This window comes from Eurosta solidaginis, chromosome 1, assembly GCF_040869045.1.
Source record: "Eurosta solidaginis isolate ZX-2024a chromosome 1, ASM4086904v1, whole genome shotgun sequence".
In the NCBI taxonomy this organism is placed as follows: Eukaryota; Metazoa; Arthropoda; class Insecta; order Diptera; family Tephritidae; genus Eurosta; species Eurosta solidaginis.
Genome location: NC_090319.1, coordinates 381,023,794 through 381,037,565, shown reverse-complemented (window position 1 = coordinate 381,037,565; position 13,772 = coordinate 381,023,794). Strand labels below are relative to the sequence as shown.

The 13,772-nt window shown below is 38.3% G+C and overlaps 1 protein-coding gene across 8 annotated transcripts in view; it reads left to right on the top strand.

The window, feature by feature from the left end:
- The window catches only part of cv-c (crossveinless c), a 592,078-nt gene that overhangs the window by 531,574 nt on the left and 46,732 nt on the right, over window positions 1-13,772 (top strand). For all 8 annotated transcript variants that reach the window (XM_067763245.1, XM_067763249.1, XM_067763248.1 and 5 more), the window contains one exon: window positions 12,743-12,814. In XM_067763245.1, the coding sequence (XP_067619346.1) occupies window positions 12,743-12,814 (72 nt within the window). The remainder of the gene's footprint in view (window positions 1-12,742; window positions 12,815-13,772) is intronic.

Below are 13,772 nucleotides of genomic sequence, written 5' to 3'. Positions count from 1 at the left end.
AATAACGAGATGTAAGTGTGGATTATTGAAGAATATAAGTTGAGCAGTGGGGTAAAACGTGGAGCAACGGAAGTTATACTTTGTGTCTAAATAAAGAGCTAACACAAAAAGTTTATAATAAATACCATACTTAAAACTAAAACATGCATACATATACATAAGTCATTAATGATTCGATATTTTTGCAACGGCTTCAACCCCTTAGAATCATGTGGTGATGGCTGTCTCATTTATGAAAGTAGCGCATTAATGCTCATTGATCAAGAACTGAGTGGAAGTAAATCTAACCTAAAAGCTGGGAGAGCAGCAGTATTTGGCAGCAGCAAACCATACATATGCATACTATATTGAGTACAGATTAAGGGACATCATCGTGGGGGGGGGGGGGGGGGGGGGGGTTAATCTCGTGGCGTATGCCGACGACGTGGCGATCTTAGTCTCTGGTCCTTTCCCCTCCGTAATGAGCGAAATCATGGAAAGCGCCTTGGCTTAACTCAGCAGGTGGGCACAGGGATGTGGCCTTAGGTTAAATCCCGACAAGGCGGACCTGCTTCTCTTCACGAGGAAGTAAAAGCCACCTGCCTTCAGACTACCGTTCTTAAACGGCCAACAACCAACCCTGTCATTGAGTACCAAGTATCTGGGACTAACAATTGATTGCAAGTTGAATTGGAAAGTATGCATCGAAGAGCGGGTACGGAAGGCCTGCATCGCCTTCTATGCCTGCAAATCAATGTTTGGTAAGAAATGGGGACTCAAGCCAAGCATGGTACTTTGGATGTACGAGGCGGTGATGCGACCGGTGCTTACCTATGGTTCCATAGTCTGGTGGGAAGCTCTAAGTAAGAGCTACAATCTCACCAGCCTACAAAAAGTCCAGCGCACTGTGTACCCCATTTTGCACCTGCTTCCGATCGACTTGCATATACTTTGTACATCGTCACAAACCGCACTGAGACTCAGGGAGTCTGGGTGTTGGAAGGATACTCAGCAAGGGCATAGTAGTATCCTAAAGAAACTTCCGGATGGTACATGTAGTACCGGGACAACTTACTACCCTCGCAAACTGAAGTTTGAGTACGGTTGTAATACCGCCATTCCAAGCAGGAACGAGTGGAAGAGAAACCCGGGCATAAGGGTCGACGACATCCAAATATACACTGTCGGTTCCAAGATGGAATCAGGAGTGGGGGCTGGAGTCTTCTCTGAGTCTCTAGTTTTGTCTGCATCATTCAGACTCCCATCGCACTGCAGCGTGTTTCAAGCAGAAATCCTCGCGATTTGGCAATCCTGCAAATCACTGGAGGGCTTGAATGTAGCTGGTAAAGTTTCCATCCTGTCGGATAGCCAAGCAGCGATAAAAGAGCTTTTTCCTCGCCACACATTAACTCAAAATTAGTGTGGGCTTGTAAGCGACTCACATCCCAGTTATCCACCAATCTACAACTACGCGTTATCTGGGTCCCGGGTCATAGGGGAATAGAGGGTAACGAGAAGGCCGACGAGCTAGCACGCAGGGGCTCATCGGAGACGAAGGAGGAAATAACCAGTGTCGAAATAGGCATACCCTTAGCAGTAGCCAAGGGGAATATCCAAAGCTTCTACTTGAAGAAAGCACAAACAAAGTGGGATAACATCACCACCTGTGCAATATCAAAAACCATTTGGCCAAACTATGATGGAAAGAGGACGAGAAGTCTTCTGAACAAATCCAGGGCTAACACACGCAAACTGATAGCAGTCTGCACCGGCCATTGGGCAGTGGGTACACATGCGGAAAAGATGGGCACTCCGTATAACGACTACTGCAGAAGCTGCAAAGATCCAAATGCCAAGGAGACAGTAGAACACTTTATGTGTAAATGCCCGACTCTAGCTAGAGCCCGGCTAAGGTTCCTTGGAACCCCGTTTCTAGAAGACCTCAGGGGGTTATCTGTTATAGCAATCCCGAATATTCTTAATTTTATCAACAACTCTGGCTGTTTGTAATACATTGACCAGGGTCGCAGCCATTTCACCTGCCTACCTACTTAAGGGACATGATGAATCATAGTTAATATCTATGCGCTTGTGTTGGTCCTTAACAACACAGATGCTGTGTGCTAAGTTAATCAGCTGAAAAACTCAATAATTCGCATGACGAGCCATCAATCGAGCAACTGGAAATTGGAAGTTGAGTGGATAAAGGGGGCGAAGGTACAGGTATGTATATATTAGGGCGGGTCGATTTAAAAATCACTCATTGCTCTGTGAAAATCGTATTCTAGGGATCAAAATAAGAAACTTTGCCGAAGGAAACATACCTCTAAAACGAGCTCTGATGTCCCCCCCTTTGGGTCAAACTTTTGGGTAGGGGCAATTTCAATTCTACCTGCTGTGTCTTGTGGTGGCTTAAAAAAACAACACAAGCAATTTTACGATCTGCAATTGTGTCACAGTGATACCTTCATTTTTTAAAACGGTTGAATAAAAAACCCACATAACTATGTTTACGACATGCAAATGCATCATAGTGATGCCTTGGTTTTAAAAGGGGTTTATAAAAACGCTAATTTCTAATAATTTTTTTTTTAATTTCTTTTCTATTACTAAGTTAAATTCATTTTTTCATTTACATATATTCTGACTAAATAAATTTCTAAAGAGAAAAATAAACTCCAAAAAGAAAAAACATAGGCATTTCGAAGTGGGATTTTTCAAAATTTGCCCCTACGACCCAAAGGGGGGGACATCAGAATTCGTTTTAGAGGTATGGTTCCTTCGGCAAAGTTTCTTATTTTGATCCCTAGAATATGATTTTCACAGAGCAATGGGCGATTTTTTTGCCTCCCCACAAATCGACCCAGCGTAGTGTATATGTATGTATGTGTGTGCACACGCCAATTGAATGTTGATTAGAAATCGATAAATGTTGGCTTGCTAGGATCTGGTAGTTACAAATTTGTATGTACGTGCCACATGAACGAGTCTTGTATGCAAGCGCCACCCTCAAAAAAATTTACTAAATATTGCATTTTATCGAAAAGCTTACTCCATAAATTACGAACATAATGCTTACGAGTAAGTGACCTTTTCATAATCTTCATTTATTATATATGCTTAATGTTTCGGTGTTCGCTTTTCATTGTTGGGAATTTTCATTAAAAATCTATGCAAGTGCAAGACAGCAGTATGTGCAAAAATCGACATACCATTACTAAAAAATAAGAAAAAAATATGAGTACAAAATTTTTAAGTTTAATGTACAGACCTATGTGATCTTTGGTTCTAAAACTATTTTATTTATAAAGTAAAAGTGCAGCTAAAATGTAAGCTTTTAATACCAGTTGGCTTATCGAAATAGTTCCTAAATTAATTCGAAAACTTTTTTAAAATTATTAAACAAAAAATACCAAAATTTCCCCAAAATATTGACGAAAAACTCCCAAAAGCAATCCCGAAGCAGTTTCAAAATAATACAGAAATGATCTCGCAACAGTCCAGAAATTACATCAAAATTATCCCCAAAAAACTTACGAAATTATTTTGGACTAGTCCCAAATCCATCAAGAAACAGTCTTGAAATTATCGCAGACAGATCCTGCGGAAATGAACACGAGTACAGTCCGAATATAATCACATGAAAGTTCTGAAATTATCATCAAAATCTTAGCCCCGAATCAAAAGAAACTTGAAGTAATCACTACAACATTCCCAAACGATCCGCCAATTACAACACTTTAGTCCTCAAATGATTGAAAATATCTTTAAAAGACTACCATAATAGCCCTGAAACAATACTAAAATAGTCCTGTAAACAAACCCGAAATGATCCCTAGACAGTCTTCCAAGAAATATTCTGAAATTATTCCCAACTCAATCATGTACAATTGCACTTAACTTGAATACTGTCCAGAAATTTTGCAGGAGCGAACCCGAAATAGTTTCGAAAAAATTCCCGCAAACAAAGGCAAACCAGATGCGAAATTATCCCAAACCAGTCTTGAATTTATGCAAAAAATATCTCTATATTATTCCCAGCTCAATCGCGTATATAATATATACTGTAACGAATTTAGGGAAACTCCACTTATTTTACTTACACCTTCTACTAACGTTCGTATCGCTAAATTGTTGAATAAATAACTTCAATATTCAATAATGCAAAATGGTCTTTATTAGATTACTTTGAAAGTACTTCACAATCACATACTTCGCAACCAATACCGTGCTTAAATCAAACTGATTACTGACTACTCAGCTTGTGCTGCTTTCATACTCTCTGCCCAAATGTCTAGACGTTTCCTCTTCTAGAAGCCTCTACCTGGTCACCAGCCATACGCGCGTGTATTTGTAGTGTGTAACCATATGCGTGTGTATATGTGAGTACTACTTCGGCTGATGATGACATGCGTTTGTGAGTATCCCTCTGCTGCTTGTATGTATGTGTGTACGTGATGATTAATGCGTTTATGTAGCTTGCTTTAAGGTTTTTGTTGTTGTGCATTTATTTAGTGAAGTGAATATTCGTCACAATACAATATTCTTAAAATTCACATATCAATATCTGAATTCCCCCAAATCGTGACCCGTCAAAGGTCTGACATCGTAGTGCTTTTAGATAATCACTCTGCCATTAAAAGTCTTTATACGGTGGCAATTAGTCACATCCAGTGACAACTACGTTTCTACGTCCCGGCGGCACAAGATGTCAGAATTTAGCAAAATTTTGCAGCAGAATAAAGAAACACATTTCAAAGAAAACCACTCTCAAACTTCAAAGTGTCAAAACATATTAGAAATAACGATTTCTCAAATTTGTTCGAGAAGAAATTTCTCACGTGCATGGGCTTCCTTATAACCCTTATTGAATCTTTAAATACTCGTAAGGCTCGCAAGCTTTTCGATTCAATTTAATCGTTACATTTGGGGTATTATGTAGAACTTATGACTTCCCGAACACAAACAAGAGTTTCAAGAAGAAATCGTAAGCTTTACATATAATACTGCCAACGCAGCGACTAAAATGAATGCGGAGAAGCTCACGAGCTTTACGAGTATTTCGAGATTCCGGAATCTTGCGAAAAGCCAAGCTCTCGATTTCTCGAGTCTCAAAACTCTCGCTTGTGGCTGAGAAAAGATCGAAAGCTCTACATTTAATACCGGTAATGCAACTACTAACTCAAATGCTGAGAAACTCGCTAGCTATGCGAGTATTTCGAGATTCATGTTTAGACAATCTCGCGAGAAACCAAGTTCTTGATTTCTCAAGTCTAGAAAATCTCACTAGCGTCCGAAAAGAAATCGTGAACTCCAAAATATACAGACAGTTTATAAGGTTAGCAGCTTCCACTACTTCTTTTGAGACTTAGCAATTTTTATTACCATGAATCTTATGAGGTGCTGCCACCTGTTTTTTATAATCGCTTACACCGTCTTTTACTGGGTGGATACATATGAAGCTGTGCGTATTAATACATTTCTTTAGGGACAACCGTTGACAACTCATTTCTGAGTAAGCGTTTCTAAATTGAGTTAAGATTGTCGAACGCACATGCAAATAAGAATGGACATTTTTTGGGGAGAACTTTCTTGTGTAAATCAATAATCCGAATTTAATAATTTTATTTATGAAAAATTCTATTGAAGTCTTTACTTATAAAATATGACTGTATTATGCAAAGTTTATTGAACACAATTTTTCCGTTTCATATAATAACAGAAAGTGGGGAATAACTTTTGGCATATTCATTAGAGCAGATTTGATAGTTGTAGATACATATATACATCAAACTGTTTTTTTTTTTTTACATAATGCATGTATCTACATATTTCAGTATTTAGTTTAAGGTAGTATTTTGTAATAGCAATGTCATTAAACAAATATATTGTTACTGTTTTTCAATAATCAGTTCTTTATCAACTCCCTCCTCGCGTCGTGGGTTCTTTTTTTTTACAAATTACGGCAGCAATGCTATAATGTTTTCCTCTCTGGAGGTATATTCATCCGCCTGCAAATATAACAAAAAATATATTCATGCATCATCGTAGACAACCGATGCCCTTCGTACTAAAATAGGCATCACCCCGAATATGAAACACATCCTAGAAAACTGCTGCACAGTCGGAACTATAACGGAAATTAACTTACTGTGAAAAATATTGTTAATAAATTTTATTTCAGCTCGTCAAATTGAAAATGCTTGCTGACAAATCTAACTTGATTAGGCGTATGTATATATGTACATATTGTAACGAATTTACTGCAATTCAATTAAATTCAATTCAATTTATTAAAGTACTTCACAATAAATAACACTACTATTGCTCGCCAGATAGCGTCTTAATAAAAACTGACTCTCGCGCCTCTAACGTTGGTGCTTTTATACTCTGTGATTTTCTCTTTGCATCTTATAGGCGCTTCCAGAATTTATTTAGTTACTGTCATATAATTATAACTACAGATGCACGTGTATAGCTTCTCATATGCGCGTGTATTTGTGAGCGACACTTCCACAATTACAATTGCATACTTTTGGGAGCATCTCAGATAAGATATCTGCATGTGTTTGTGCATCTCTTCTCCGCTGCGTGTACGTACATATGTGTAGACATAATGATTGATTCGTTTATGTAGATACATAATGATGGATTTATGGATGTGCATACAAGTCACTCCCAGTATCGGCCTAGAGATGACAGTACCCCTTTAGTCTTGCTAATATTCGTAACAATATGTACTTAGAGTGCATTACATTTACTTCGTCCTATGAAAACCTGATTCCTTATAAAAAGAACTTTTTCAGTATTCGCCTTGTTGGGGTTTTTTAAGCGGGGTTCTGTCTTCCGCCTTTAGGAAATTAGTACATATACAAAACAAATGAAGGATGTAAATATAGCTTCAAATACAGGTCGCAAAAACCCAGACTTTGATGGGCAGCGGTTTGTCAAGCGTCACGATCTGAGACTGCTCAGCTACAGAAGAAATTTCATCAGCCAAGCGTAATACTTAAAGAGAACAGAAGCAAACGTATTATACATTAATTTAGAGAGGTGAGAACAATCTTTTTTATAGAAAAAAGGGAGTCCGAGCTATCAAATGTGTTTGAGTGAGAGTTATAATCTTGGCATAAACGCCGAAAAGGTTCATTTTGTTCGAAGTTCGTTCTACATTGTTTCAGCAGAAGAGGTTTGAAGTGTCTCGATGTCCGAGAGGGAACGCAAAAGTTCACTTCATTCAGAAGGAATGGGCTCGAAATTGATCCATTTAAAAGTTTTGTCATAAATATCACACCAAGCATTTCCCTTCGACTAGCAAGAGTTGGAAGATTGATAAGCTTTAATCGATTAGTATAAGGTGGAAGATTAGTTAAAGAGTCCCATTGGAAATTTCTTAAGGCAAAAATTGTTTTTGTATTGATTCGAGACTGTCTGCATGGACTTGATAACGCGGATTCCAAATTATCGAGCCGTATTCTAATATTGGCCTAACTAATGTTGTAAAAAGTGCTTTAGTTATGTAAGGGTCGTTAAATTCTTTTGACCACCGTTTAACAAATGCAAAAACACCTTTGCCTTTATTCACTGTAGCATTAATATGAAGATTGAAACTAAGTTTGGAATCCATCATGACTCCCAAGTCAATAAAATTATTTACAGTTTCTAGACTATAGTTGTTAATTGTATATGAAGCTGGTGGCGAAACTCTCCGAGAAAAACACATGAATTTACATTTTTTGAGATTGAGCGGCATATAATTTACATTGCACCAGGTAACCAAGTGATTTAAATCCATTTGAAGCAAGGAATGTTCCTCAACCGAGGCACATGATTTGAAAAGTTTTACATCGTCTGCGTACATCAAGATTTTTGAGCATTTAATTGTACCAGATATATCGCTTATGAACAACAAGAACAGAATCGGACCAAGATGGCTGCCCTGAGGAACACCAGAAGAAATATTGATGACCCCAGAAAGTGTATTTTTAAAGATTACTTTTTGCGTACGATAACCAAGATACGAAGAAATCCAACATATAAGACGGGGTTGAAAACCGAGTTGACTGAGCTTATGAATAAGTAATGGGTGTGATACTTTGTCGAAAGCTTTACTGAAATCGGTGTAAATTACATCAGTGTGAAGGCCTTTTCTAAATCCATTAGAAACGTGGGTGGTAAATTCTAGTAAATTGGTGATAGGTGATTTGCCCTTACAGAACCCATGCTGCGAGCTTGCAATTATGGGGGAAATAGAGAATGTTAGGTGGTGGGTAACAATAGCCTCAAATAACTTTGGGATAGCGGATAACTTTGCTATGCCCCGGTAGTTTTCTATTGAAGACCTGCTTCCATTTTTATGAAGCGGAATAAGAAAAGATTCCTTCCATATTGTTGGGAAAACGCCATAAATTAAAGATAAATTAAATAAATCTGTTAGCGGATGATAGATGTTTGCGGCACATTTTTTAAGAAAGTGTGTCGGGATCCTGTCGGGGCCGTATGAATATGATACTTTTAAAGTTTTTAAATAAGATAATACATCTTCTGAAGATATAAATGGAGCTCTGATTGAATAACATGAATCATTAGGTGAAACGTTGGTCTCAATAGAGTAATTTGATTTGAAAAATTCCGCAAAGAAGTCGGCGATCTCTTGATCATCGCTGGAAATATTATCTTGGAATTTCATGGATGATGGAAACCCTTGCACCCTGCGTTTAGAGTTTACGAATCCGTAAAACGCCTTCGGGTTGCAAGTTATATTTCTTTTCATTTTACAAAGATAAGCTTTGTAACACTTTTTGTTCAATTGAAAATACTTGCAGCGTAGAATCGAGTACTGTAAGTAATGGTTATGTAAACCCGTCTTTTTGAACAACTTGAAAGATCGAGACTTTTTATTCTTTAAAATTTTCAGCTCTTTAGTGAACCATACTTGGCTTGTATCGGAATGTACACAAATCCGCTTAGGTACGTATTTTTCAAAAAGACAGTAAATGGTATTGTAAAAGTGAGAAACGCTTTGCTCCACATCAGCATTAAATATTGGCCACACTATTCGAGATAGATCACGATTTAATTTTTTAAAATTGGCCTTCGCAAAGTCGAAGCGATAACTGGAGTCGTATCGTTTATTTCCGCTGTTACAAGCATAATTTACAACTTCGTAAACTATTTTGAGGGAAGGGTGGTAAGCATCTTCAGGTTCAATAATGGGTTCGCATCGACTAATGGAATATTTAGATTCATCATCCACAAAGGCTAAATCTAACACTCTTCCGAATTTATTCGATTGGATGTTGATTTGTTGAAGGCACAGCTCAGACATTCCGTCTAGAAATTCATTGTTGGAAGACTTTGACGAAACTGGTACGATATTAAAGTCAGAGCCGCACCATGATATGTGTGGCATATTGAAGTCACCCAAGACAATAATGGAATCGGAAGGCTTTAGCATCGAATTAACAGTTCTTAGCAAGGAAATGTGATTCATATAAACGGACAGTTCAGAAGATGGCGGGATATAACAGATGGCCAAATAAATGTGGATATTTGCTAGTTGTGTGCGTATGCACAAGAACTCAGTTGTATCGGTGGCGGTTACGCAAATCTCTTCATATGGTATTGAAGAGTGTACAGCAAGCAGAACCCCACCTCCAACCCTGTTCAGGCGGTCATTTCGATATATCTGGTAGTCATTACAGAGGATCTCTGAGTTAAAAACATGAGGTTTCAGCCAGGTTTCGGTTAAAGCAATTATATCGTAGCTTGAGTCAAATGATTTTAAAAACAGTTCTGTTAACTTGGTGTTTAAGCCTCTAACATTTTGGTAAAGTATATCTAAAGCAGATTTTTCGTTCAGTTTTTTGACTCAGTGTTATTAACAGGGATCTTTGCCAAGTTTGGAACACTCTTATTCCGCCTATATTCAAATTCCCGCACAAGTGCCCCAGAGGGCCAAAAATCGTTACTCAAGATAGTGTCAAAATCGTCAATAGGTACATCTAATCTAAAGGAAGATACGTTTCTTTCATAACTAAAATTAAATTTCCGAATTGTTACGTCATGGGTTTTCCTTTTTGAGAAGATATACGATTTCAGATCCTCCTCAGTAGTATCCCTCTCGAATCTTGACACGAATATCGATTTTTTAGGAGGGACTACAACCAACTTCCTAGTTCCAGGCTCAGTCGCCTGAGAACGGTTTGCAGGTTCAATATTTTTTCGAGCTGCTAGTTTTGTTGGAGGTGCCTTTGATGTTGAAGGCTCTACTGTAAGAGGACTTGGAAATGCTAAGTTTATTAATTCTATCGTTCTAGGTGTAGGAACGATTGGGTTCTGGATGTTTTGAACGGGGTCTAGGGTCAATACGCCAGCCGAGACATCAGACTTGACAAAAATACAATACAATACAAACACATGGCTTGAGATCATAGGATGGCGGCAGCTTTCCGTAACAAGGAGAGGTTGACCAACAAAGCGAAATAGGTTGGCTGGACCGATTAACTGAGGGGGGCCGGTGTCGAAAATTAGCCTCACGGTGGGATGATCAGTGGTAGGCGAGAACTGGATGAATGATGCAAGATTAGCCGATCAACTGAGACTAGATCCAGCAGCACATATAATTGGGATGACAAAAATTGATTTTATCCCCGTGCATTTTTAGCTGCTCCGAGGCTCACAAACCCAAGATGTTTATGAAGAGAGGTGATTGAACTCGAAAATCCGTAATTATACCCGCATCTAGTTTGCAGATGCTTATTCGGCGTTAGAAGTTCAGGGCATTTATTTGGGAAGTCATTTGCATGGAACTTAGATAAGTTTTATCCTCAAATAATACTTCGGAATCAAGGGAGAAGTCCCACATTACATATTTCACATGATAGTGAAACCGTTAAACTCAGAGTTGTATGCATCGTTTGGCTGTGAAATTAAATATTAGATCTCCCATAACTGTACAATCGTTCGTCATATAGTCTTCCATCTCATCCTTTCTGGTGGTCTTAACTCGAGTGGTGGACAGAATACGATCCACTTGTTGTTGTTTATTTATTTATATATTTATTGTGTAAGTATAACCTCAATTGTACATGGCCAACGTACTGCTCTTTAGAGACCTCCACGCTTCCAACTGCGCATACTCCTACAGCTGTAACACTCTTTATAATGAAAGCCCATCATCTCGCATGTTACCATTTCTTAATACGAGCCCATTATACTCTGAGAACTGAGAGCACTGAAGTGTCAACGAATTCGTTCGTTTTTTTTATATGCCTTTTTTCAGCAAAATATTAGTTGATGCGCACTAAGCTGTTGTTGTTTGCCTATTGCTCAGCTGGCGTATATAGACCAGATGTTTTCTGGAACATGTAGAACCTATGTTTGCAGAATTCCAACGCAATGGCTCTTTTAGCTCGGTATCGCTCCCAGCAACATCGCCTTGGCTCCGTCTATCTCCGTCCGAACAACAACCGAATTAATTGCATTAGAATAATACAGAAAATAACTCAGTATGCTTTGAAACTCAAAAGTAATTGAATGCGTGCCACATAATCAAAAAAATCAAAGAAAATGGATCAGCAATCATTCACTTAGACTTCGGCTGGCTCTCAACAACAATCAACTTGATCTCGGCAGAATAACATGCAAAATGATCATAGCATGCTTTGGAATTCAAAGGAATTTAAAATTTTGGATTGCACTGGTGCAGGCATATCAAACAATTCAATGAACGGCACGAGAATCGATCAGCATTCATTAACCGCTGGCCAGCCTAATGCTGCTGTTGTTCAATTGCATTTTGTTGTCTGTTAAATTGCCTTTTAAACAAATAAAGGCAAAATTTTGATGCATTTAAAAATATTTTTTATCAAAAATCAGTATCAAACCAATTTTGTTCGAATAATTTGTTGTCATTCCGGAAAGGAAGATATTTTAATTGTTATTAACATTGTCCTTTTCGCTTTTAAGCCACGTTGCCGATTTAAATACATTCTTGATCGGACCCACTCGCACCTCAAAGAGCAACCCCAATTTCTGTCGACAGATACGATGAGCGTCTTGTGGATGGTGTGATTTTTGTTCGTCGAGAGAAGACTTTCATGTTAATTATATCCTCAGTCCAAAATAGCTCTTGTTGGCATGAGAATGTTGGACACTTGAAAAACGCCATCCGCCCAACCACATTAAAAACGACACTGCCTTCGAGAATCACAAATTATTTAAAACTTTTCTCTTCTAACGCACTGAAACATTGTGTGCAGCACTTTTTTAACATGAGCTCGACAAATATGTACGTAATTACCCTTAACTAAAAAAACCTTTCTAATAAATTATGTTTTCAACCGCAAATTACCGCTTGAAGGGTATTAAAAAGTATTTTACCGCATCGTCGATGTTTCCAAACATATGTATGTGTATGTACCGATGTATTTTTGACCTCTTACCTGCATATATTGTTCTAACAGTATTTAAATGTATGCGTGGGCGTATAATGACATTTATGCCAAAAATCCTCTTTCTGTCTGGTAAGCAAAGCATCGCGTAAGTCCATTTTTTTTTGCTTTCAATATTTATTACACAAAAAAATCGAGTTAAATTTTGTCAGTTAATCATTGAGAAAACTTGGCATTAAATTTAATTGGAAATAATTGCTTAAAAAAGCTTTTACACATATGTAACTGTAATTTTTTATATACATAATAAAATATGTGTATTTTCCATTAAAATTTTATTAAACATCATTTTTTTTTATTATTTGCAGAGATCGAGGCCGTTGAAGCGTGTAAATGGCTGCGTGCTGCCGGCTTTCCACAATATGCCCAAATGTATGAAGGTGAGTGTAAACACAAAAGAGTAACATAATACATGCATACCTATATATCATAGATGCTGGGTTGAAATTTTTGACAAAAGATTTGTTAATTAGTATTGCTTTACACTGAAAGACACAAATTTGTAAAATCAACCGATATTTCTGTCAATTACAAATAACTGTTGAATCAACTTTGCACAGACTGTTGAATCTGAATTAATCGTTTTAACAGCCAAATCTTACTTACTTACTTAATTGGCGCTTAACCGTCTAAACGGTTATGGCCGTCTAACAAGGCGCGCCAGTCGCTCCTTCGCTCCGCCAACCGGCGCCAATTGGTCACACCAAGGGAGTTTAAATCGTTTTCCACCTGGTCCTTCCAACGGAGTGGGGGACGCCCTCTACCTCTGCTTCCATAGGCGGGTTCCGATAGAAACACTTTCTTGGGCGGAGCATCATCTTTCATTCGACTAACATGGCCTAGCCAGCGCAGCCTCTGCGTTTTAATTCGCTGGACTATGTTGATGTCTGCGTATAGCTCGTACAGCTCATCATTAAATCTTCTTCGGTACTCGCCATCGCCAACGCGTAGAGGTCCATAAATCTTTCGAAGAACTTTTCTCTCGAACACTCCAAAAGCCGCTTCATCTGCTGTTGTCATGCTCGCATGTTGGTGCCCCATATAGCAGGACGGGTACGATAAGTGACTTGTAGAGTATGATTTTCGTTCGCCGAGAGAGGACTTTACTTTTCAATCGCCTACCTAGTCCAAAGTAGCATTTATTGGCAAGATTGATTCTTCGCTGGATTTCAGTGCTGAGTTGTTTCTAGTGTTGATGCTGGTTCCCAAATAAACGAAGTCTTTTACTATTTCGAAATTATGGCTGCCAACAGTAGCGTGGTTGCCAAGGCGCATATGCGCTGACTCTTTGCTCGATGACAGCAGGTACTTCGTTTTGTCCTCATTCACCATCAAACC